General features: G+C 48.9%; 5 protein-coding genes across 5 annotated transcripts; 2 read left to right on the forward strand and 3 right to left on the reverse strand.

Moving 5' to 3' along the window:
• Nucleotides 1–2,870: 2,870 nt before the first annotated feature.
• Nucleotides 2,871–5,145, forward strand: CNBF4420 (hypothetical protein; the record flags this gene model as incomplete). Its single annotated transcript, XM_769670.1, has 4 exons — nucleotides 2,871–2,973; nucleotides 3,029–3,126; nucleotides 3,177–3,328; nucleotides 3,399–5,145. 4 exons carry the CDS (start codon nucleotides 2,871–2,873, stop codon nucleotides 5,143–5,145), a joined length of 2,100 nt encoding a protein of 699 aa, XP_774763.1.
• Nucleotides 5,146–5,390: 245 nt separating this feature from the next.
• Nucleotides 5,391–7,272, reverse strand: CNBF4430 (hypothetical protein; the record flags this gene model as incomplete). The annotated part of the gene is made up of 4 exons (XM_769671.1): nucleotides 5,391–6,298; nucleotides 6,344–6,721; nucleotides 6,781–7,075; nucleotides 7,150–7,272. The coding sequence occupies 4 exons, from the start codon at nucleotides 7,270–7,272 to the stop codon at nucleotides 5,391–5,393; spliced, it is 1,704 nt and encodes a 567-aa protein (XP_774764.1).
• Nucleotides 7,273–7,809: 537 nt separating this feature from the next.
• On the reverse strand, nucleotides 7,810–10,561 carry CNBF4440 (hypothetical protein; the record flags this gene model as incomplete). Its single annotated transcript, XM_769672.1, has 6 exons — nucleotides 7,810–8,829; nucleotides 8,880–8,939; nucleotides 8,989–9,224; nucleotides 9,287–9,683; nucleotides 9,733–10,381; nucleotides 10,428–10,561. The coding sequence occupies 6 exons, from the start codon at nucleotides 10,559–10,561 to the stop codon at nucleotides 7,810–7,812; spliced, it is 2,496 nt and encodes an 831-aa protein (XP_774765.1).
• A 4,426-nt stretch (nucleotides 10,562–14,987) lies between these two features.
• Nucleotides 14,988–15,770, reverse strand: CNBF4450 (hypothetical protein; the record flags this gene model as incomplete). Its single annotated transcript, XM_769673.1, has 1 exon — nucleotides 14,988–15,770. The coding sequence occupies one exon, from the start codon at nucleotides 15,768–15,770 to the stop codon at nucleotides 14,988–14,990; it is 783 nt and encodes a 260-aa protein (XP_774766.1).
• Nucleotides 15,771–20,083: 4,313 nt separating this feature from the next.
• CNBF4460 (hypothetical protein) lies at nucleotides 20,084–25,569 on the forward strand (the record flags this gene model as incomplete). Its single annotated transcript, XM_769674.1, has 7 exons — nucleotides 20,084–20,253; nucleotides 20,469–21,346; nucleotides 21,412–21,613; nucleotides 21,809–22,694; nucleotides 22,748–22,865; nucleotides 22,918–25,388; nucleotides 25,447–25,569. 7 exons carry the CDS (start codon nucleotides 20,084–20,086, stop codon nucleotides 25,567–25,569), a joined length of 4,848 nt encoding a protein of 1,615 aa, XP_774767.1.
• Between the last annotated feature and the right edge of the window lie 826 nt (nucleotides 25,570–26,395).

The raw sequence follows: 26,395 nt of genomic DNA on the forward strand, positions 1-26,395 counted from the left end.
TGCGCTTGCTCCTATGTATGCACTCGACAGACCTGAATGAGATGTGTATGGGAGCTAGGTGTGCAGTATCTTATCGTTTTGGGGCTCCCGTATGAGATGTTTCCGTTAGCCAAGACGTTGTACGTTTTCTTTTGCTGCGGAGCGGAGGTGTGCGTGGGGGTGGGGGGAGTTATGACGATATGCGGGTCTCGCTTTTTGCCTTGGAATGAAGGCCTCTTCTTTCCTCCTGTCTTCCCGTGTCGTCCGCCCTCGTCCACACTTATTGTTCGGGAATTTTGGGAGGGTGAAGTATTAAATGTTATGGCGATGTAACAAGACAAAGGAAAAAAAAAAAGGATGAGACTGGAAATGGAAAGTTTTGGAATGTTTACGCTGTGTATTGACGTCTCAGATCCAAAGCTTTCGACTTGTTCGGCATCCCCATTCAGATCCCATTCACCACACATCTCACTATCTTATTCCATACACATCCTCGCATGTAGCTCGACCGTGAAGCAACTGTACAAGGTATTTTCATCGACATACATGCATAGCAGCGCCTTGTAGCACTGCATGGGGTGTCCCGATCCGCAAATGTTATGGCGGGAGAGACTGCGCACTGGAAAGCCGTCGACAGCCTTTTCAAGGACGATTCAGTCCAGCGCTTGGACTGCCTTGTACAGGCTTGTACCTCGTCGGATCGGATGAGCTGTCGGGGGAGGATGACGGACAATGCTTTCCGGTCCTACAGGGTACACACAGGGTAAGTAGATGGCAAGGATGGGGGCCAGGCTTAGTTACCGGGAAGTTGCGAGCTTAGCGTGGAGCTTGGAGCTTGATAATTGGCTATCAAACTGCGCATCGTACTCCAATGATTAGGAGGTGCCTATCAGAGACACAACACATAGACAGGCACGCGGGAAAGGCATCTGCCCTTTAACTCGCCTATTATATATTCAATCAAACGTTGCGGGCACTGGCGAGCTCGTAAATCAGCAATAACAGACATACGTTTCCAGTGTTGTCTATTCTTTCAGCTCTCGCTTACATATATCTCTCATGACAACTACCATCTTTGCATCAAGAAAAACAACGGAAGATCTCTCGCCAGGCTCCCTTTCCCAAGATCCAAGGCAACCCGCGTGAGAAAGGGGGCATTCTTTCAGTCATTGTCGTTCACCGTGACTTGGGCCGATCCTGCCAGGGATTGATGTGTGCTGATTGAGTGGCGTATACATGAGAAGATGATTGCATCATATGCAGGTTCGAGATATAAGGGACGTGTAGGACAGATATATTATGTGTCTTTTGATCCTGAGCCCGGTAACTTATACAAATATCTATCTCCTAACTAACATCATAAATGAAAGCGGAAAGCAGTAATTTTCACTTCCGCAATCAGGTCATCAGGCCTCTCCAGGATATCAGCCGGACATTCGACATATTGAATGGGGATGTTCAGCGTCCAGCGTCCGACGAGCAGCGAGCAGCAACACCAGAAGACACATAATGATCCAAGCGTCTTTGACGCGCCGACGCGCCTCTCAAACACACAAACAGGATATCCCACACAATCAAGCTCCTGATGATACACAGCAGGAGGACGCGATCGTATCGTTCCTCATTCGATACTGACCCGTTCGACCTTTTCAGAAAGCCTTCCGTCTTACAGCATGAACACAACAGGGAAGCCCGTACCTCCATTTAGCCGTCTGCTAATATACCTGACTTGTTCACTCTTCATTTGAATCACCCAAACGTGGCCGAGGTCGTTACTGCTACAATTTAGGTCTTTGGCACCCAGGCCGCTCATCGCTCAATCTTTGTCGATCAGACGAAATACCTCCACGGCTTTCAGCTTTCAGCGAATCGACATCTATCTGGGATCCTGATCATCATCCCATTCGACTCTTGACAACATCTCCATCTTCATACTCTTTTCAAATCCCCTCTTTCCTAAACACACACGACTAATATCAAGGCGGTTTCTTCATTTGAAGCGAGACCTAGCCCATTGGTCATTCCTTCGAAGCAATCTCATTTCCCGTCTATTTAGAACAGTGTAAGATACCATACCAAAATGACTCGCCATGCCGGCTCTACGCACCTTTCAGCTCAAACCCCTCATCAACGTATCAGGCGAGATGTCTCAGACTCAGATACATTCTTCATTCCCGACAGGCAAGTGGACTCCCCATTCCACACACCAAATCAAGGCCCCGAGCTGACTTGCACACGGCACCAGCTCTCCTTTAATCTCATATGCCTCCTCAAGCTCCAGCTTATCCCCCTGGACATCAGGTTACTCTTTTCAAGCGGATGGGTACGACGAGACAGTACATCTCACAACGACCGATAACTCTACTCTTTCATTTAATGTCACTGGTAAGTCTCAAAACTCTTGATTATCGCATTTCTTTTTCGGGAACAACGAAATTCCTTTGCTGCTTGACATTGGTGGAGCAAGTCAACCTGGTCTTTATCTCCAACCGCTCCATGTTATGTGAATGCTAAGTTTCCCCCCTCGTGGCGCATAGCCACCTCTCTCACCCTGCTCATCCCCACCTTCTCATCCTGCTCCGCCACTATATCCATCAACGCCTCCACACCCATTACCGCCTGCGCGTCCAACTCGACCGGTCATGAAATCCCTTACACCCTCTCCTCCCTTCCTTTCCGGGTCTCACCAAATCACCTGGAACTCTGGTCCGATCCCTCCCTCTGGACAGGTCATCTTTCGGGGCATTGAGGCGCAACGGCCTGTTGAACAGGGAGGGAGCGGGAAAGGAACGAATGTGACGATTGATGATACATATCTGTATGGATCGTATCCAAACTCGGTGGATCTAAAGTTTGAAGGGGATTGGACGCATTTGGGGAGCGGGAGGGGAATGCAGACGAGTTTGAGTGAAGCGGGAAGTTTTGGGAATGATTTTAATAAGACGTTGGCAGTAACAACTTCCAAAGGGGCTAGCATTACTTTTTCAGGAATGGGTGAGTGTTCTTCTTTCAGAAGGGAAGAGGGGGAGGGCTAAAAAGTGATGTTCAGGATCGGCAATCTATTTATACGGCACAATCGGCCCCGATTATGGGTTAGCCCAGTTATCTTTAAACGGAAATGTTGTCGCGCCGTCTATGAACTTGTCTGTAAGTCGTAAACAACTCATTGTATATTCTTTGCTAAACTTCCAAACTAGTCACCTTGGTTGATGGCGTATGAGCTTCTATGGTTCCGCACAGATCTCGACAGCAGCCAGATGACGAATGTAACAATGACCAACCTCGATGAAAGCAAGATGGCCCTGGATTTTATCATCCTGACAGCAAATGACAATGCGTTATCGGAATTGTGAGTTAACTTCTGTCTCAACTTTGTGGAAGAAGGACATGTAGCTGATGAGGGTTGATTACCCCAACAGATCTTCAGACAGCAGCAGTTCCTTCATCTCCTCCGTCGGCGGTAAACTCATTCTCTACTTCGCTATGCCTCTTTCTATCATCTTCCTCATCAGCGTGTTCTCATTCTGGCTCATCAGACGCCTGCGCCGGCTTCGTCGTCGTACTAGACCAGGACCCCAAGAATCGATTTTATCCTTGCACGCTTCTCCTTCTCCCATCAAGGGTAGGAGCGAGAAGCAATGGTATCTCCCGTCTCCACGTCGACCAAGATTGGCACCAAGCGGCACAAGTGATAGATCCTCATTGACGCTTAGTGTAGAAGATGTTTTCATTTCTTATGAGGAAGCAATGGGTAAGGAATTGTCGAATAAGTGGTACAATAGCCCAACAACGCCTTGGCCTTCGTCTCAGAGGGGTAGAACGACTGAGAGAAGTGTTTTTGCATCAGCATTTGGGTTAGCGACCGTCACTGATGAGATTACATGGTCAGAGGGGTCCCAGAGTCCCGAGAGTCCTCAGAGATCACAGAGATCTGGACGTTCCGGTCGATCTGGTTACTCTGATCGATCCGGGTCGATTTCAAGGTTCGGAACGAGTAATGGAAGGAGAGAGAGAGATGAGGGAATGATGTCGGTGTTGGAGGAGAATGATGTAGCGACTACTACTTATACAGATAGCAGACGAACAACGGCGTTACCAGCATACTCGCTAGAGGAAACGTTCATGACGCATTACACGCCTAGTGACGCTGAAAACTCCATTACTCATGGGACCCCAATACATGTCCATTCGGCCAATACATCCCCCTCCAGCCGGTACCCTACTGCCGAACAGGAAAAAGTCACTCAGTTCCACACGTTCCGGAACGTATCCTCCTCCCCCACCGCTTCCGTCCCAGGCCATTCGGGCAATACTACTTCCTCGTTTCGATTTCAAAGGTTATCGAGCGATGAACCTCCTCCTAGCCCAATGACGAAGAGAGCGAGTACGATTGCTCCGAGCGACATCATCTCCATCTTTGGGGTGCCCCCTGCAAGCGAGCGAAGAATGAGCATGATGACCGACCATACTTCCAACTCTGCTTGTCATCCCTGGCTCTCCCTTCCCGGATGTGCGGCAGGGGAATTCCCGCCGCCCTTACCTACCATCTCGACGTATACCGGATTCAATTTGGCTTTTACTATAACTTCTTCCGGTTCTGGAAGACCAACGCCAACCATCAATACCGATATGGAGCGCAAGGCGTTCGGGCTGCCGTATATGACTCCACAATCGGTATCAGGGTTGGGATCAGGGGCAAGATCGTCACGAATCTTGACACCTCCCAAAAAGGTTCCTCCATCCGCCTGGCCAACAGACACACCTCTCTCCCACTGTTCTTTCGATACCAACCCTATCTCCACCTCCACTTCGTACCCTACTTCCACTTTCACTTCCGATTACACTTCCATTTCTACTTCATACGGCACACCCAAGGTTATCCATTTCACGACCACCCATGCCAACCTTATCCCCTGGGCACCGATCCCTTACACTATTCCTGTATGTGAGAGTCCCCTTGCAGGTGTTGCTGGCATGGGCGTGGACATGAATGGAGGAGGCGGATTGGGGTGGCATAAGCGTAGTTTGAGTAACTGGAGTCATCTGACGGCGAGAAGTGCCGCGAGGCCGGATAGCGATGTTATGCCGTTCGAGAGTTTTATATATAGTTTAAATGGGGCCGCAATGGAGGAGGCGGAGAGGCAACGGGCTAATGAAGAGGCGTGAAGGAGGCTATCATAAAGGAAAGAAGTGACATTTGTGGGATCTCAAACTGTGGACAATCTGTTAATTTATCATTTACAGCTTTAATTTCATTTTCTTGATAAACACATATAATTAGGATGAAAAATCGATGCAAATCATACCAACTGATTCGTCATGATGAACTGAGATCACTCAAATCGCCTGTCCCTTTCCTGTTCCTCCGCTTATTAACCTCCCAGCTGAAGCAGACCTTAGCATGATCATGACTAATCACTATCACTAACAATCTCTTCCTCACTCTCCCCCTCTTCTTCCTCTTCACTCAATCCAAAAGTATATCCCTCCCGTTTCTCAAGGAACATTGCTCCTCCAGCTTTCTGTACAGTCTCCCATACTTTTTCTCCTTCTGCAAGGACACAAGGGATCGTTTGGCGGGGGTATGCAGTGACGAGCGTGAATGGCCAATCACCGACTTCTTCTTCCCCTATGATATCTGAAATACGAGTGCCATTGGCATTGGTGTCGGAGCTTGAACTTGACAAGTACGCAAGGGGGTCGTACCCTTCTGGCGGGGTATCGGGATCGTCTTCTTTCTTGGCTGACGCTGGGATGAGCAAAGTCTCTGCAAAGATATACAGCGACAAGGTAGACGAGGAGGGTGTAAAGTGATGTAAATGCCTTGCTGACGAAAGGGGCGTTCTCAGAGCAACGCGTATGGGGCCATTGGAAGGCGAAAGCAGATGCTTTCTCGCGTATCTCCTCCATATTTTCCTCTTCTCCTTGATCGCCTCTTTCTCTCGCCTCTCCTTCTCCTCCCTTTCTTTTTTGATCCGCTCAGCTTCTTCCTTTTGTTTTGCCACCCTCATCCGCTCCCGATCCTTCGCCTCGGAAGCTCTAAACGCACGATCTTGTTCAGCCCGTACATAGCGTGCTTCTTCGACCGCAAGTCGTTCGGATTTAAGCCGATTGAGGAATGGACGAGCACGGGGGAGGACGGCAGTCTGAAGGGTCGTGATGATGGACGTTGGGGAGGTGATGGTGGATGGGGGCCCGGAGAGGGTGTTGAGGAGAGTGAGTTTGGGTGAGGAAGAGGTAGTGGGTAAGGATGATGTGGAAGGGAGGAGGGAGAGGAATGTGAGGGAGGGATAAGTAGTGGCCAGGAGAGTTTGTGACGCTGTACATGTTAGAAAAACGAAGTTAAGACCATAGTTTGGCTCACCCTGATAGCCTTCCCGAGAAGAGATATCTGCCGCCCAAACAATAACTCCCTCAGACCTCAACGCTTGTACAACATCTTTGTCGGCCAACGATCCTTTCTTGAACGATTCATCATCTTCATGTTCCTCGCTCACCAGCACAATAAGGCCCACGAGAAGCTCCTTCCTGATGTGCGTAAGGAACTCCCTGTAAGGACCAACATAAATTTCAGGGAGCTCAGATGGTGGGAGGCCGGTGAGGGAAGAGAGAGACTGGAGGAAGGCGAGGTGTGCTGTGGTGGGGTCCTGAGGTGGACGTGGGATGGAAGGAGGTGAAGGTGAAGGAGGGAGGAGGAAAGAGGGTATATGAGGAAGGAAAGAGAGTGGAACGAACGTTCGTACTTTAGATATGTTAGAGAGCCATCTATCCAGATCTCTTCGGCGATGAAACTATACTCACCGATAAAGTACCATACTCCGCCTACTATCGAGAACAACATCCCCACAGGCCAAACGATGATATCCCAAATTCCAATTCCTATTCCAGTCGTGCCCGGCGCAGCTCGCGGTTTGGGTCTTGGCCTTCGAGCGCCTGTACCAGACAATCTACGGGCACCCGGAGGAATGGGCGGTAAAAGCGGGTCCTGATCAGGGTCATGGGCGCCAAGTCGATTCCGAGAGGTTGAAGGCCCAGCATCTCCAGGAGAAGACAAATTGGCATCATCTGCCATACTAAATATTTGCTCGACGGTGGTCTAAAAATAGGAAAATGGAACCGGCATCAGTTAAACCATAAGCCAGAGGGAGCGAGGTGAACAAGCCAACGGACCTGGACATCCCACCCGTTCTCCCTCAATAATCGTTCATCGCGCTCTCTCGCTGCGTCCGTTGCGGAGGACGTGACTGCCCATAGCTGGGATAACGCCTGTTGTTGGGAAGCGGTGAGTGGCATGGTTGGGATAATTGAGTACTGCAGAATAAGGTGTTGGAAACAAGAACAAAAGAGCGCCGAAGGACATCCGTGGTGTGAATGACGAAGCTCAGCCAGCGCAGCCAGCACAACACACTTCCAAGTTACACGTCATCATTTAATTGCTGAAAGAATGATGGCTGGCGGCTATGTCTATGATTAAATTACTTCTTTTGTGACTGTGTTACAAGTACTCCAGATTCCAGCTCCTGCTGACGGGACGGTTACTTACTGGTTCAGCTTCGAAAACATCTGTTCTTTGCTCTTGTGACCACATTGTATTGCATGTATATCGATGGCCTAGAGAAACCACAGACTAGGCACAAACCGTGTTGCATTACTTTAGACATACTACATAGGTTTACCAACCCCGAACCACCAAGATTCTACTTTTTTTTTTACCTCCCTAAGCGAGCTATCCCTCTTCCTTCCCCTACTACTATCATCATATTCCCTCTTCATTTCCAATCTATCCATCCTCCTTATGCCCTCCCTTTTCCTTTCTGCACATGAACCAGATCATCGTCGTCGGGGAGGTGGAGATGGGGAACGAGAGTTGTCCGAGTACCTCCTTCGACGAGGAGGTGGCGAGGGGGAACGAGAGTCATCAGAATATCTCCTTCGATGGGGCGGGGGCGATGGGGAACGAGAGTCGTCCGCGTACCTCCTTCGAGGAGGCGGAGAAGGGGAACGGGAGTCGCCCGAGTACCTCCTTCGAGGAGGCGGAGAAGGGGAACGAGAGTCATCAGAATATCTCCTTCGGCGGGGAGGGGGAGAAGGGGAACGGGGTTCATCAGAGTACTGCCTTCGACGGGGAGGGGGCGAAGGCGAGCGAGAGTCTGAACTATACCTCCTCCTTTGAGGAGGTGGCGAACGTGAGTCAGAACTATACCTCCTTCTCCTCGAACGACGCGAATAGCTACTCGCGTCCGAGTCAGTGTCGCTATCGCTGTCAGAAGACGATGATATATCCGAGCTCGAATCCGTATCGGAATCTGACGATTCTGCAGCGGCCAATGCAGCCTGCTGAGCTGCCAAAAGCTTGGGAGCGTTTTGGAGGTACTCTCTCATATCTTCGGTAACCTTGCCCATGCCGATAGAGGTAAAGTAGTTGATAGAGAATCGGGCATTCTTGGGGTTGTCCATGGGGAACATGCCGGCAAACGCGGGTTTGAGGTCGGGAATGCGGAATCGTTCGGCAACACGGTTGATACCCATCTCTTCGACCATTTCTTGAAGCACGATCTTAACAAAGATACGGCTGGAAGAGGTGGTCTCTTCCTCGTTCATATGAACGACGTGAAGAACTGCCCATGAAATACCGTCGGATGCGAGAAGGTGGCCAAAGAAACGGCCAATGTTACGCAGCTTGTTGGTTTCATATCGATGAATGGTATCGTAATACTTTTGAAACGCTTCTTGGAATGCATCGGTCCAAATTCGGTGAAGCTTGCAGAATCTCTCGCCGATGAGACCGTAAAAGTTGGAATATGTTCGTTCTTGGGAACAACATTCGATAACCATATTACAAAGCTCAATCTGATAGACGTTATTGTTGATCCTTGCAACAAAGGGATATCTGGGCTTACCTCTCGGCCTTCGGGTATGTTCACTTTCATGAGCTTGTGTACAGCTTCTTCAAAATTGAGCTACAAGCTATCAGCCATGATAATCAAAATGTATCGAGAAAGGGCCTACCGAGTTCATGATGGTCAAATAAATCGTCCTTCTCAGATTGATCAAGTTTGTTTCCGTCATATCCTGAATTCCAGCCTTTTCTGGGGCAACATCCTCATCTTCATCGTCTTCAGATTCGGAATATTCACTGCCTGATTCGGTACCAGACTCATCATCAGAATCACCCAGAATCTCACGCTTAATTGCATTATAACGTTCTTCGTTTTGGACAAAGTTAGGATCGGCCTTGAACAAGTCTTTTGAGAGGTAGCAAGTCAGTAAAAAATTGCTCGAATTTTTCGATATGAAAGGGACCTACTCAAACTCTCTTGCACCTGCAATTCATCATCCAAAGTCACCCTATGGGTGATTTGCTCCTCCTCCTCGACCAAGTCCAAACCCTCAGGAACGGCGGGGTTATCCTTATACTTGTCCTTCCTGACTTGAAACAAGACTTCTATCATGTATTGACACCTCTTGCTAATCTGGCCTTCGTGCAAAACGGCTCGAAATCGTTCAAAGACGGTATTGTTTGCTTTGGGAGAGTTTTCGGAAAGGAATTGACCGACTTCACGCATGAACCCGACGGCAACTTCGATAGAGTCGTCAGTGGGACGATCGAGGCACAAAAGGAGTATTTGGAGGGCAACGATTTCGTGAGCGACATATTGGTTACAAAGATGAGCGATGAAGGTGGAAGTGGCGTGGCAAACAGTCTACAAGATATTAGAATTATCCATACGGACAAAGAGAAGAAATACACACCTTATCGTTTCTTTTGTAAGCTCGTCTGAATTGACTGATCAATCGAATCAATACCAGTTCGCCAACTTGGGGCAATTTGGTGTTGATGATAGCAACCAAAGCCGCAAAGACCGGAGTGAACGGCAACGATGAAGCTTGTGCACGCATGACAGACCTAGCGAAAAGACCCCTACCCCGAATGAGGTTCTCGCCAAACAGCTCGGGGACAATGTGCTTGATGTTTGAGATGTTGACCTTGTTGATCAAACCATTGATACTCTTCTTCAACGCATCCCAGCTTATCCTCTGATACTCTGCACTCGTCTTGTCCTTGGCAGCCTCTGCTTGCATAGCCCTCAACTTTGCCGGAGGGATGTACGCTCCACCACTCCTTGATCCAAGCAGCTTTGCAAATTCCGCCCTAGCAATCTCATCTGCCGATTTTTTAGTCGTTGCGACCGTCCCATCCGCATCGCCATCGTCCGCCAGAGCCATGTTTATTTGTTTTTCCAAAAGAGCATTCTCTCGAGCACGTCGGCGGTTAGGGTCAATATCCTTGACGTTGGGCCTGTCGATTTCTGCTCGGTTAGAATTGCGATACGGAGACTGAGAGCGTCGTCGACGAGTAGGAGGGGATGCAGGACGATCTCGTGGATTGGGAGATGGGGACCTGCAATTTATTAGCCAGCATTACAGATGGGATTAAATTCGCATACCTCTTTCGCTTGTAAGCCGGGATATCATCTGGAGTCAAGCTCCTGCCACGTGAAGAGCGGCTGTCTGGGCGAGGGGGCGAGAGGGACGGAGAGCGGGGGCGGGGAGAGACAGAGCGAGAAAGAGAGCGGGGCATTTTGTGAGATGCTAGCCTGAATTGGACGAGCCGCTTGGCGCTTTAGATCCTTTATTCGGTAACCTTGCTCCCGTCCGTGCGCAGGGGTGGCTGGAAGAAGGAAAGGCGGATTACGGGGCTGACGAGAGTGAGAGGTGGCCAAAAGCGTAGCAAAGAGTCGAGGTGAAGAAGAGCAGCGTCAATGGCTTTATGTGGGGGATCAGATATAACTTTAATAATAAAGAAAACAGTGGGGTGTAATTAAGTGCCACATTGGGCCTTAGTAAGCTGGTCCCTGGTTCTATTTCCCTCTTAATAATTTCTGAAAGTGCGTCAAAGTGGTGACTTTGGCAAAGCCACCAGCCGAATTTGATTCCATTCAAAAAAGTCACGACGTGAGATCACCACCAAGACTTTGACGCTTTCGCCCTGTTCGGCGTCGAGGCATGCAAGACCCGATTTTTGACATCAACTCCCAGATTCGCTGCCGCCAGGAGACGGGGGGCGGTCTGCTGGGCTGGTCACGTGACGCAGGTCTGTGGCTCCCGAGCGGCAAGAACAAGAGAGATAACATAGAGATTGCTCAGTTGTTGTTGTTAGTTGTTGTACCCCTCTCGTATCTACTGCATACTTTTCCCTTTGACAATGTAGCTTGGGATCATGAGCAGGACAATTATGCATAGTCGTATGGGATATAAATAAGAGGCGATGACCACAATACCAGCACTATGCTCACTCCTTCATCAACGCCGCCCTCTTCTTGGTGTACATCAGCCGAATCTGTGTAACCTTTTAAGATCAGATGAGCCGCGGAAGACCTTGAAAACCGTTCGAGAATCTGTGAATGTCTGCGGGGGCCGCCGAATTTGCCCCTCGACCGGACGCGGCGTTTACAAACTGCGTGAATAATTAAATTAAAAGTTTCCAACGCCTGAAAATTCTGTGCACTAATTTACTGGGCCGTGGGCACCTTGGGGGGACCTGGGAATGACCTTCGAATGACCTTGTAAGGTGTTTCGACACCTGACCAAAACTCAGCTCCAAGCCTGTCGAGCACTTTTCATAAGCACCCTAAAAGGACTTATGCCACCTTCAAATGCATACATAAACTGCCATCAATTCCATTCCAAGCTTTTATTCTACCTGTATATGTATACATAACGTTCCATCAATCCCACTCTAGTCTGGGGTTCTTTCCCAACCGGTGACTAGGCTTGACTGGGATTGCAGGACCTTGATTTAGTTTATCATAGCCTTGGCACTATTTCAACAACCATCTGCTGTCTTTCCAATGCTCCACTGCAGGCTAGAGGAACTTTTGAATGTCGAGCAAAGCCGTCTTCGTAGCAGGCATTATTTATACATTGGTTATATTAATACATATTTCATCCCCCGGCCCACCATCACTCCCCCCTCCTCTGCTGCGACCTCCTCCACCTCCACAAATCCTGCCACATGCTGCTAATCCTCCCATCCCCTTCTCCCCGGTCGTCTCGAGCATGGCTGGTATCCATCCAAGTCAGTGAGAGAAAACAAGCAGACAGGAAGGCCATGGACCTGTAGACTTACCCATCATAGAAGTCTATGATGGCCTGCTGTTCGACTTCCTTCAGACTTCGAAAAAAGAAAATGCCGGAATGATAGACCGTATCATGTAAGGCTATATCGACATTGTCGATTTTCGGAGCCACGGAGAGAACAAAATGTACCTGAGCGGCGAGTTGAAACCGGTTAATGGAAGTCTCTTGGTGAAATTTTCGTTATCCCACTCACGAGCGAGGACGCGTACATAATGGTGGAGATCGAAGACGCAGTGGCCTTCGATCTTTGACGCAGTGGCCTTCGATCTTTGGGCAGTGGTGGGGGCCCCATAATGGCTGTTCCCTTTTTTAAGGGAGGCCGGACCCGTATTGAGGACTTGCAGGACCTATTACCGTTGTAGCAATCAGTATCAGACTGTAATGGAAATTAGACACTCACTCGGGCTACGAGCTCACTTCTGAGAAATGAAGCTCGATAGTTGCCGTCGTCTCCGCAAGCGCTCTTTGCGGCGTACAGGCGCATTGCTGCATTCTTTTGATTTCAAGGCACTCAGCCGTTGAAACAGCTGGAATCTTGGACAATCAGAAGACGCTTGAGGTGTTTTCCCGCTTTTGGAGGCCTTTAGGAGGAGGGTGCAGCCTTCTCGACCACAAAAACCACAAGGATAATGCTTTCCCACCTAATAAACACAATCAGCATGGTTAAATTGACATTACTTTGTATGACCTACCGGCTTTTGGGTCTTTGGGATGCCCATCTGGTAGTGATGAGCAAGGATGTGAGCACCAACATGCACACGCAGTTTATGGGGTGCGACAACAGCATTACACTGAATAAAGCTCATCAGATCAGATTAGGAGAACACAGGAGACAGATACGAAGGAAAAAGAGGAAGTTGTACTCACCTGGTAGCACAGAACGTCTAGCTTGGCGACAATCTCTTCCCTTGCACGCACACTTTCGAGCAAAAGACGCCCTATAACTCGGGGTTAACATGCAATTGGCATGGTGAACTGTGGTTATATGACTAGCGCACCATCTGCTGACGGGTCGGTATCGCCATACTCGATATTTCTTTTCCAGCTACATGAGATTAGATTAAAACATTCATTATTAGCGATAAACACCTCGTGGGAATACAGAGGGAGATACATTGAGCACATACCGAATTCCGAACCATGTCATCCGCCATGGGGCGTTGAATCTCATGGTTCCATCCGAAGCCAAATTGCTCGGGAGATGCTATACCGCAACGCATGAAGCCCTCAACGCACGTGCGCGCTTACCGAGGCCTACTTCGTTCCATAATCCCAATAACGATGTCCAAGTTCTGACAAGGCTAACATGCACTCCGCCATCTCCTTGATCGTTCTTATAAATCTCTCGCACACCCCATTCTGAGTAGGCGCTCGTCCACAAAGCTAAATCAGTAAACCGTCAGTGCTTGCAACTAGCAACTCTCAACTCGCAACTTGCATGCCACCGAACGACTCACTCAAATCCCTCGTTCGACTCTGATTGAACTGAAACGTGTGACTCCTTTACTGGGTTTATCTGCGCGAAGTGTGAAATCACGCAAAAGCGATTAGGAACTTTTTACGCTGGTAGTTTCAATCGCTTACAGGATATACCATACAAAAGCCCTATACGAACATCGGAGCCGACATGAAAAGGATGTATTGTATGAGCCAAAGAGGATAAGACACACTATACCGTTGTCAGCAACGCTGGGTGGGTTTGTAGAGACAGAGTGCTCACTTCGCTCGGGATGGATTTACCATCTTATGACAGACGGCCGTCATGTGGACGCACAGAGGCAATGAACCATGTGTCTGTCTTCTTGCTCCCCATCCTTGACCTTTCCAGCTATCCAGGTCATCCGAGCATGCCACCCAGATGCTGCACAAATCAGCCTCAAACCCAATCATGCTCAAACATCAACTGTCCGCCGTTCTCCCTGTCATCGGGAATAATCATTGAAATTGTCCACTAGACCTTTTCCTCCTGCTTTCAACATTCGAGCCACATGGAATGGCCGACTTCCGACAGGATGAACCTGAGAACCAATGGTCTCTTAACCGGAGGACGTACGACGAAGCCTCTCTGCTGTTTTGGGGCGGGGGATGGTGGAAGGTATGCGAAGAAAATGCAGACTGACGAGGCGAGGGAATGAGGTGGCGAGGAGATGCGCCCCCCTTCCCTATCCTATCCTCATCCTCACCTTCATCGTAATCCCGCATACACCACTATTATTATCCGCTACAAATCATCTCCACCATCTCCAAATTATTCGTACCGCACCCACGGCCGGCGGGGTCTTCATCATTCCGACAGCGGCTTAATCAAAATGGCCAAATAAATTGATGATGCTGGAACTTTTTTCACAACACTGGACCTTTGAGAAAAAAGCTATCGTATAAATATTTGCTGTTGCCGGAATATGCCAGCAACCTATACTACAATCTGCTGGTTTGCTTCTTTCTCCTTGTTTCAGTTCTCGTCACCTTACACCATTCAACTACCTTTTGGCGTTAAATATTGGCTATCTCGATCGAGCTGTCGAGTTGCGGTGAAAAACCACATTCTACATCTCCTCGATGATTTAAATATCGATGATATATCCATCTCAACTCCCCAAATCTTCCTTGAACCGGAGTGATTGGTTGGGGTGCAAATTCTACATCTACAAGCAAAAACAAATGGGGCTATTACACTAGTTCTCTTCCATCTCCTCTGTTACATATAAACTGAATTGCGAGTGGAATAGCTATGTACACACAAAAAGAAGCTGATAAATCTTCGTTTCCAAACTGCTAATATCCCAGAAAGTAGTCTTTATGCAGGCGCTCATGCTTTTGTCCGTCCAACATAATATTCGTAATCTTTCCCTTTTCGTGCTCTGGGCTTATCGCCTAGCCAATTCACTCGCCGTCATGTCCAGCGTAAAACTCGTCCTAAAACTCTTCGTGGGTACGATAATCTTTTGTCCTTTTCCTTTTCCTTTTCCTTTTGACCCGTTAGCGGCGATACCGAGACTCATGCCCGAGTGCGGTGTGTCGGCCATACGCGCGAAAAGCGCGCGGGAGAGGGGTTGGGATTTGGGAAGGCCAGATGGTCGGTGCGGGTACGATGAGGTGGGGCTGATCCCAGAGGACGTGGAATGGGAAGAGGAAGGAATGGAAGGCGTGAGAGGGGTGAGGGGGGTAAGACCTCTCGGGCGGACAGCTCGCTGTGGTGGGACCGGCGCAAACGTATGGGAGTGGGAATGGGATTGGGAGTGGGAGACGGAAGAACGGCCGGGATCAGAGGTAAAACGTGAAAGCGTCGGACGAGGACGGAGGGAAGGCGACGCGGAATTGAGGAGTGGTGAACTGTGAATACCCTGTTCATCACCATCACCATCTTCTTCCGCTTTTCCGTCTTCGACACCATCACTCAACACTCTCTTCCCCTTCCGCTCTGGCGATCTCTCAGCATCACATTCATCCGTAGGCGAAGACCCTAAACTCCAGCTATCACAAGATGAAGATCCGCTTTCCCTTCTTTCTCCACTTTTGGAGCGAGATGCGAAATCGGGAAACTCGGGGAATTCGGAAAAGGAAAAGTTGTCGTCGTGCCTCGAGGTATGATCAAGGGAGGAGGATGGGCCGGAGAGTCGAGGTGGAGATGGAACGAGATTGAATGACATTTTGGTTATTAAATGTGTATTGTACGAGTGGTTTCCACTGCAAGAGGTGGATAGGTGATGGATGGGTTGTGGACGGATGGATGGCTAGTCACTAAAGAGCGGGGATAGTCTGTGCTGAGTCAGGTTCCCCGCAATGTTACTGTTACCGGTAGTCACTCACAAATCTAAATTGGTGCAATGGCGTAGAGCGCAATATGTGTGGATGTAAAGTGGGTAGTTGGGAGGTTATGCAATATGTGACAAGTTGGAAATGCAGTGGATGGGTTGTGGGTTGTGGAATTGGTTGCGGATATGTATTTGAACTTTTTTGGCTCTGTGTGTCGGTAATAACGGGTTCCGTTTCGTTTAGCTCTCTGCCAACTCGCGTTAGCTTTTGCTTTCTTCATTCCTTCTCTGAAAGGATAACTCACTCGGTTCTCTCACAAAGTACAGCTAACTTCGATTCACTCTCTGCTGAGCGGGAGTGGGGGAGGATATATATACCGTCATTCCACTGCACAGTGTCCTGGAATACTGATGTGCGGTGTATGCGCATACACAAAGCGCTCGAAGGACACGACGACTTTTTTGCTGGAACAGGATCCGTTGGGGACGTCGGGGAACTCGCGGTTCAAAATAATTGGGGAGATTTAAATAACCTTATGTCACCGGGGCACCATGTGCGCGTCGCCGGGGGGGAAATAAAGGGAAAACGCGGAGACTGGCGACAAACCGTCCGACCGACCGGGAATTCCTGCTTCCGGTAGTTCCATTTCCCTCTCCTTTGGGGCTTGGCGCCTTGGAGCTTGGGGCGATCTGGAACCTTTTTATCTTTTGACGCGTCGCGTTTTACGTTTCCGTGGAAACTTGGAACTTGGGAGCAAACGTAAAGTCAAGGCGGATAAGTGTTCGAAGACTGGACTTCGTTGTCATATTATTTTATCATTCGTATCTCCTTTCTTGTTCTTACTTCTTCCCAGGTAGGAAGCAGGGGATCACCCCTTCTCCTGCTTCGTCCCCACTGGTCACATTAATACCCATTCACATCCTTTCCATTCCCGTCGTTTTTGATCGTGCCCCTTTACCGTCGTCACAATACCATTCGATCGTCCTTCGGCCAGATGGAAGCATCCCCCATTTCTGTAGTCGTCGTCTTCTCTCTGACGTATATCGGTACATCTCCTGTCAACACCGCTTCCTCGATGAACGAAGGCTAGCCCCATCTTGAACATTCGTACCCGTTCCTATCATTCTACTCCGGAGTTATGGGTGTGACTAACCTCCGAACTTGGTACGACTTCTTTTCCTTTTCCACTGATCAGTCCCTTTTAAAAAAGAGTGACATCAGTCCGCCTCTCTTTGTCCGGATCCTCGCTGTTACGTCCAGGCTAAACTATCCTTCTTCCATCCCTTCACTGTTCAACATCTTCCTCAAGCTGAGGCTCCGAATGGTTTCGCTGACCGGCATGACATCCATGACACGTGTTGAGAGGATCGATTAATAACTGTCTGGTTTAGGAAGTGTTGTGATAACCAGACAGGCAACAAAATGATGAGGGGTTAAAGCCGTTCCTTGCTTTCAAAGTCTCCACAAGTGCATGCAAGAAGATTACAATATGGTGGACAAGATAGCATCTCTCTCAATTAATTCTCATCGTCCTCATCTGGGCCTATGACTCTTCCACTCACCATTGCCGATGGCGTCACCATGGGCTCGTCATATTCATCACTGTCACTCCCATCGAAAAAAGGCACTCCAGGCTCGGAGCTCGCCATCGCTCGTCGCTTCGCGCGCGTTTCCAAATCATTATCGCTCCCACCCTCATCATCGCTACTACCGTTGGCAATCTCCCTGATGGCGGCCAATTGCGCTTTCCGTCTCTCCATCTGCGCCTTTTGTTCAGCAGTGATATTAATTGTACTGAAAACCTCATTCCAATTCTCGTCATCCCCCAACAGTGTATTCTCGTCTTCGGATTCACTATCGTTTTTTTGCTGTCAAACTCGGCAATGGCACATCCACATCGTTTGGATTCTTTTTCCGGTACGGGAACTATTTCGGACACACCCCCCTATTTTTTGGGACACTCCCCCTCCTTCTACTTTGGGTAAGTCAAATACATTATCCAGCCTATGACAGATGTATCTGGGGTGCCAACAAGTTCGTTAATATGATCAAGGAATTTGATGAGACTTACGGCAGAGCGGAGACGCCAGTTAGGATGAACATGGTTGTCAGGGGGCTATCCTCTTCTGGCGATAGCCTTCAACAGGTTAGGGACAAAAATGATCTGAGAGTCTCTTTTAGCAGACAGCCAGACCAGTGCCGGAAGAGGATAGAGTAAGTAGATGAAAGGTACTTGGAGAGGACAACAATAGTGGATCGACAGGTATCTAAAACTATGGAAAACTACTGTCTTATATACCTTTCACCTCAAGCCCTGCTGACTCATCCTTCGCACACCAGCCAGTTCTACATCTGTGTGCGATGCCGAAACCCGGTGGCGACTTTTTCAAGATGCTTTTTTGTCGAACAAAGCTGATATAAACTAAAAGCTTTTTATGTATCTTCTTTCACCTTGGAGTAGGTGTTCGTAATCCAATGACCCTCCTTGGAACATCTCCACTCTCAATCAAGGAGGCAATGTACCTCCTTGACTGTTCCTCATTCAGGGATGTGCGACAAATGTTACACCTGAGCCTGAATCGGGCAGAGCTTCCAGCTGAATGGAATCTGTGTGTTTCATCATCCATTCGCGCAGGGCAATCCATGGGATGTTGTGAAGGAGCCACTGCACGGGTGTGATTGTTCGAAGTCATCAACACCTTCAGCGTAATCGTCCATATATCGTTTGGCCAAACTTAACTGTTCAGCAAGAAGCTTCAAGGCAACGCGGGATATGGAGCCTTTCAACTAAACATTTATATCAGCACGATTACAAAAGGGACAGAAAGAAGGAAGGAACATACGCGAACAAAAGTATTGGGAATATATGCAACACACCTCATACTCGTCTCTAAAGATGCACAAGTATTGTATCAATTCTCTGCCGTCTTGTGAGTTTTCGTTGGCTTCTTCCTTTTGCTCCGCCTAACAACAGCAGCGAAGCCTTGTGAGGCGGCGTAAGCCTGGACAGCGCCTCTACACTCGTCTTTAGATTGGTAGTACGCTTGCTCGTCGAGCCCAGGGGTAGAGATCATCTCGTCGTCGTTGAGGGAGTCAATGGGAGCCTGGATAATGTCATCCTCGCTATTCTCTTCGTCAGCCATATTGGGGACTTCCGATGAATCCAAACCTTCCATGGCATGGAGATTACCTTCATCAAAATTAAACGCCATTGATTGATGTCCCGAGTATATTTCGGCCTCTGGGACGCGGATAATAGGAGAAGGTAGGCAGATACTGAGTTGGGGAGAAGGAGGATCCGAAGGGCCTAAATCAATCGAAGTCATGGTGTTTTCGAATACGTTATAAGTTTCTTAGGAGGATGAAAAGTATTTAAACGACAGCAAAAAGGAGGCGCGTTATTACAGTCAGTACAGTAGAGAAAACGCGTTTGTTGGCGCTGCTCGTTGCTTTTGTCGTGTTGCGGTCTAGCACACGCGACATTTTGGCGACAATCATCTGAGCTAGTTACGTAAAAAACTGGCACAAGGGACTCGAGGATGCCCTACAGGGGCCCCATAGTGTTATCTCTCGGCCGCTCTGTCAAAATTACCCAAAGTAGAAGGAGGGGGGGTGTCCGAAATACTTTCCCCTCTCTGACTTCTGGCTTCTGGTTTTTCAGCCGTAGTTACCTTTGTTGAGAAGCGATATAGAAAAACAGCAGGCAAGAGAACAAAAGGGCAGAAGGCACAAGAACGAAGAATGACACGGAGGAGATACGCATTTAATTTTGCCTGCTGCTGCTGCTGCAGCTGGCATCATCTTCGGCAAAAAATAAGCACCACCTTCGCGAATGGCTGGTCTTTTGTGCCTTAAATTGACACTTTGGTGCTTTGCGGACCCTGAATCCGAATGCCGAACTGTTCACCGTTCTTATTGTTCTCTGACACTGCCGATCTACCATTTGCTTTGGCGCAAACTTCGAACAATAAGACAAAAGACAATAGATCAACTGACTTTTCGCATACATAATTTTTCCTCTTTCCCTTCGAAATGATAAGTTATTTTGAGTACGGTGTAGATTGGGGCATTGTAAGACGTGCTTCTTTGTTGTAGGGCTTGAACTGCCTACTTTTGAAAGGGTCTTTTTGTTCTTCGAACAATCGTCTTTTCCGACCCTTCTCTCGATCCTTACTCTTTGTCTCTATACTTGGAGAGATCCTGAAGAATGATCTGGCCTGTCAACATACCACAGATGGTAAATGGAAACGACTCTGGCTCTCCGTCATCTTCAATAGAGGAGGTCTCTCAAGAAGAAGAAGTCGGGATATATGGTAAGGAGACTATAATGATATCGTTTGAAACCGATAGCGGTGTTTGCTCGGGCTCTGAAGAAGGGTACGTCTTCTTTTCCTCTTAAGGGTCCGGGTCAACATGAACCGAGTGCTTACGTCTTTGGTTCTTTTGATCAGTTCAAGAGAGTTTGCGACAAGCAGCCAAGCGTCTTTGACCACTCAGAGTTCAGATTCATCATTGATTTTCATTTTTCCTCCCACACACCCTTCACACACAAGCAACACACCCAAAAAAATTCAACCTCCCTTTCCATCCAGTGTGCACGAGCCGCCTCCCACTTTCCGTCACCCACCCTTACCTCTTACTGCTATCGGCCATCGCCATCGCCAGAAACATCGTCTGAGCGCCAGCTATCTTGACTTTACGCCGTCTATCGAGACCGCACAAGCTCTTCACGCTAGCGCCTCTTATTCTTCAAACGATCCCACTACTACGGCACTTTCAGCACAAGCTCTCATCGCCCAGGCAAAGCGGGCTCGGACAAAAAGCATCCGGAAACGGCGATCTTCAGCTCCGTCACTTTCATCACCTTCAACTGTACGCCGATCAAACACATCGTCATCAATCATCAGCACCATCAGCATGCCCCGAGCATCCCCCTTTGGCCTATGTGAATCTGCCATCAATAATGGCGAGAGCCCACCTGCTTCTCCTCACACACCCGTCTCCCCCACCAGATCGAACGACCGGGAGCCTGGTAGTCCTTGGCGAGGATTGAGGAGGGCGTTGTCTCTAAGTTCGAGAGAGAGTAGCAACGCCAAGCGGGGGTCGTCACGAACTTCAGTACTGGCTAAAGACGAGGCATGCAAGGTTAGTGGCGGAGATAGACGAGATGGTGAGGGGCAAAGTTTGGGCAGCATTGTCCAGCGTCCACAGGATAGTGGAGAGAGGTCGTTCATTGGACCCAGCTCACCAACAATGTCTACAGCAGAAGAATGGGGTGATTTGGGTACGCTTCCACGATTTCCCAGGCCTCCAAGTAACGGTAATCGAAGAAGAAAGTCTGTGCGCAGTCTAGCCGGGTTAGGACCTCCGTTGCTCCTTTTACCCAAGGAAGGCGGGGAGGGGGACAGCAGCAGCTCCGATTCTGAGGGCGAGGAGGGAAGAAAGACTTACGCCCGCTCGCCATCTCGAGGTCTGCCATCGACACCTCCTTCTGCAGACTCACAATCCAGTCAGGAAAGCTGTCTCCCTCCTCAGACACCCATCACCGACACATCTCCGTCCTTGCCGTCCTCGCTTTTGCCACCGATCCTGCTCACGCCGAATACACCAACCGCCCCAAACACACATACACCTCCTTCCGCAAACAAAAAACTGCTGAAGTTGTTGTCTCCAGAGACAGTATCGGCGGTTGTCGACAAACATCACGCATCTCAGAGGACAATAGGCGATTTTCAAAGTACATCTTTGCCAGCTGTAGAGAACAATAGCGACCCGCAGGTTAAGTTGCTACATAGCGCGATGCCCAGGGGATGGCAAGGTACGTTTGTTATTGTTTGCTTATTGTTTGGATACATACGCATCTCGTTCCTCATACACATCTCATTCCTCCCTATACATTCCACACTTGCATTTCCACTTCGATCCTTCAAAGCACCTACCCGTCCATCAATTGTTATTCATCCCTTTCATTACTGACCATCCTCTTGCCTTTAGGCTCTTCTCCCATACCTTTGCCACCGAGCTCGCAGCCCTCCCAGCACAGACTGCAACCCTCCGTGCCCTATTCCACACGGACCTTTCCCTCGTCCTTCTCGTCCCAAAACGACACCGCCGATACCATCGCTATCTCGCCTCCGCAGTCCTACGCCAACTCATCCATCGCTTCTCCCAACTCGAGGTCGACCGCAGCTTCTGGGTCTAGCGGTAGTTCAGTGTGCTCCTACACTACTGTTGGTTCTTCATTACCAAGCCACCAACAGTGGCATATTGCCGAGCGATCTGCCATCGCGACCGTTGTGGAGGAAGACAACGCCGTTATCGAAGAGATCAGAGACGAGTTTATTACCAAGCCTCTTGACGTGAAACGTCGATCCCCTCTCACACAGTCCGCGTCGACCAATTCTGTCAACAGAAGCAAGCCTACTTCCAACTATTTTTCCCGCGAACGTTCTAACTCTCAACACGAAACCATCAACTCTGCCCATTCCAAGCAGTCTTCTCAATCATCTCATCCATTTGCATCCTTTTCCCAACCCGCCTCACTGCCAACGGCAAAGGAAACTTTCCTTTCTCCCCAAGCACCTCGTCGACTTGAGCGTTTTGACTCTTCCGTGATCAACAGCTCGAGATCATCACCGAACCTCGCAGAGACCTACAAAATGACACAATCGGTCCAGCAATTGGCTCTCGTGTCAACAGAAGATGACAGAGATGGAGATGTAACATGTCCTGTCTGCGTGGAGCCTATGGGTTTCACTTATAGATTACCTGGTGAGAAGCCACCTATTGTTCCTGAATGCGGGCACGCTCTACATGAAGTAAGTCGGCAAGAGATCTGAGCTTAAACAGTTGCTGATAAGACGTCCGTCAGGAATGTTTCACTCATGTTTACGGTGAGGTTCCACCAGAAGGATCAAGAAAAGTTTTGGGCGTATGTGGTGTTTGCCGTCAACCGATGAAGCTTGCAGATGGCGCGGCAAAGAAAGACAGTGAGTGACTCTTTATCTGTCTATTAAAGGACTAAGCTGACATGCAAAATAGAACTTTCTGCCATTATGGGTCAATCGGGCAAGTCTTCTCGCCCAGCACCATCTATCCGTGGAACAAGTGGTCGTGGTATCACTCCTCTTACCCCTCCAGACCCGACCGCTGATGATCCCATCGACAACTCGCGCCCTTCCGTATCCAACGGCCAGCTACCGAAGGTCATTGTTCCTACTCTTTCCATCAAATCTGAGTTCAGCACCATCTCCAAGAACCGAAAGGGCAAGCAGATGATCACTGCGATGGTCATCATTGACGTCCCTCCAGCACCCGATAGGGGCAAATACCCTGCTGCCACTCGTCAGCTCGACGAAGGACGATTTTCACCTCAACCATCTCCATCTCCTACTTCTGCTCGAGAACTCGCTACCAGCCCATCCCTGAGAGAATTCAATACATCCGATCCTTTCGCACACGTTCTCCAAGACTTAAAGAACCGGGTGGTAGACCTGAAGCAGCTTAGTGTAGACTCTCTCGGTCAACTCCGACTGTTTGACATCCTCACTGTGCGCAAAGGATCCCTCACGCGCGACTTCCAGGTCTACCTCTTTCAAGATGCGCTCGTCTGCGCGGCCGAGGAGAAGAAGTCGGGCTTTAGACAGATGTTCTCTTCATCCAATTCCATGCGCAGTGATCACTCGGGGCATTCGTCAAAATCTGTGCTCAAACTCAAGGGCAGGATATATCTCCGTCATGTCTCTCGAGTCTTAGATCAATCCACTCCGTCAGAGCTCAATCTTGTGATTCTTATGGAGGACAGATCGCTTGAGTCATTCATTCTTACTTTCAAAGATAGGGGAAGTCACGAGACTTGGAGGGCGACTATAAATAGGTTGATCGAGGATAACGGGGGTCTCAAGGACAGAGCGGGGAAGATTCTTGGTTCTGGTGCTCCCCGGAGCACTTCCAGTGGGTTAGCCATCAGCTTCTCCGACTTGACAAGTCCTACGTCAGCATCCTACACTATCACACCTGCTACTTCCAACTTTACGCCCGTATCCCCCAAAGACCAATCATCAGGCGACCTTGCATATAACGTACCACTTGCCCCTATACATACTCCTATCGATCTTGTCCTTGTGCTATCTCTTCCTGCGTTTACCCCTGGACAGAGTATTCCCCTTAAAATTAAGCTCATGCGGTCTTCCCTCGAGTTTTTGCTCGCTCTTCTTGGACCGAAAGACCGTATTTCATTAGTCTCATGTGAGATGGGCGTGAACGGTACCTTGCGCAAAACGCCCTTCCTGTCTACTACAAGGTACGAGAGTCGGAAACGTCTTGAAACGTTTGTGGAGACTCTTGGTACCGGAAAGCTGGAGAAGGATGAGTTTGAAGTTTCAGTAGGGAGTGATGAGAAGCTGGATGTGGTTACGGCTATGAACGTTGGTCTCGACGTTGTGTTGCAGCGTAAAGCCAAAAACCCCATTTCGAGCATGGTGATCGTCAGCGATACTACCGATATCATCAAGCGAACTCAAATGGATCTCGTGGCCGCTCGTCTTGATGCTGCCAATATCCTGGTCCATGCTGTAGGTTATGGCAGGTCGCACGACCCTTCACCTCTCTGGATCGTTACCAACCATACTCTCGGTACTTACTCGTTTGTAAAGGAGTGGTACCACTTGCGTGAGACTTTGGCCGGCATCGTAGGTGGGATGATGAATGTTGCGATGGACAATGCCAAGGTCCATGTATCTTGTGTGGAGAATGACTTTAGAATCATGAGAGTACAGGGCACAACGCAAGCGGTGGTCACTGGAACAGGCAAGGATATTGATATTGAACTGCAAGAGTTGAGATATGGCGACTCTAGGGAGATCCTTATTGAGCTCGAGCTGGAGAATAGAGATGAGTCTCAAAAATATTCTGATGAAGGGTCAAATGAGTCGGGAGATGGCTCCGATCCTGCGAGTCAACGAGGAGGATCTCCTCGACGAGCGCCGAGTTCCAACTTGGGTATTGACATGCTTTCTGTCGCCCATTCGAGTTATGACGAGGCTATTGACGAAGTTCCGATATGTGAAGTTGACTTGGCCTTCCGAGATCCCGCTGCTGGCCGCTCTGTTTCCCGTCTCCCCCATCCTCAACTTCTCACCGTCGCTGTTATTCCGCGTACCCCATCATCCACATCCCCGGCCGACCCTGCCATTCTTCGCCGACGTATGGAGCTTCTTGCCTCTGACATGCTTACCCGCGCTCTGCTCATTGCCTCACGTAAAAACTACGTCCAAGCAGACCGGATTTTGCGGGAGACCAAGAGGATTATTGAAACGATGCAAGATAACATGAGGCAGCATGTGAGCGAAAATGCTTCAAGTAAGAGGGGAAAGAGTAAGAGGGAGGTGCAGGCGATTATGGCCGTGGAGGGTTTGGAAGGACCATTGCAGGATCTTGAAGCATTATTGGATGGGATGGAGGAGCAGAAGGGACTGTTTGATCGGGATTGTCGAAACTTCACTGCTCAGCAGGTGAGTCATAGTCTCTGAATATCGATAATACAGGAATAGCGCTTACAAATGATATTAGTCTGGCGTGTTGAGGTCGCAAAGAGCTTGGACCACTCGATCATTATCAGAAAGAACTTATTGTGCTACTGGCGTCCAAAATATCATACAGATGTCGGCCGAGTGGCAATCAAGATTCCAGTAAGCTAAGGTATTACAAGAGAAAAGCTGGAAAGAGTTGTATCTGTTTTATATGTCTTTATCTATAGAATTATAGTTGTTTAATAATCTATCCTCAGTCCTTCTTATCATTTACTTTCTAAATCTTCTTTCGCTATTCCGCGGTATACAGGTCGTGGGGAATATTTGTTCATCACGCTTTTGGGTGCCCTCTGTTAGTCGACAATTGACAAATGTATCGTCTATGCTTCTGCCCTTTAATTTATCAGATTTTTTCAAGTAATCCCAGGTGGAAACAGCGAATGATTAATCATCACCATAGTCTAAATAGGTCGTGCCTTCCTGAACTATTAATAGTGATAGAGAAAGAGGCACGGCCATGCAACAAGCAAAATAGAGGTATGTGTGGGAGACTGTCCAAAAGAACGAATGTCCGGAAGCCTTATGCGTTCAGCATCTAGGCATAAACTACCCCTTACAAGTTGCTATTCGAAGCATCTTCAACCCTAAGACGACGAAAACGACAAACCGATTCTTGTTAAACTTTCGACGTGACGACGGAGGCATGCATAGGAGAGTCCGACGGACTTTAAGATGCAAACGGTCCTTTCAGATATCGGAGCTCAAAAGAACTCCGAACACGCCTCCACAGCCGTCGGCCGAGATTGTTTATGCTCACGCACTTTGACGGCTTGGTTCTCCTCCGTCGCTCGTCCGCAATCTGACTTCAGTGAGCATCTGATTGAGCTAGGATTGCTCGAAGCTGGATTTGTACTAGGGAAGTAAGTGGCGCAGCCTATCTATGGCTTTACTACTCTACGATCCCTGCCACAAAGCACCCATTCAACTGG

This window comes from Cryptococcus neoformans, chromosome 6, assembly GCF_000149385.1.
Source record: "Cryptococcus neoformans var. neoformans B-3501A chromosome 6, whole genome shotgun sequence".
NCBI lineage: Eukaryota > Fungi > Basidiomycota > Tremellomycetes > Tremellales > Cryptococcaceae > Cryptococcus > Cryptococcus deneoformans.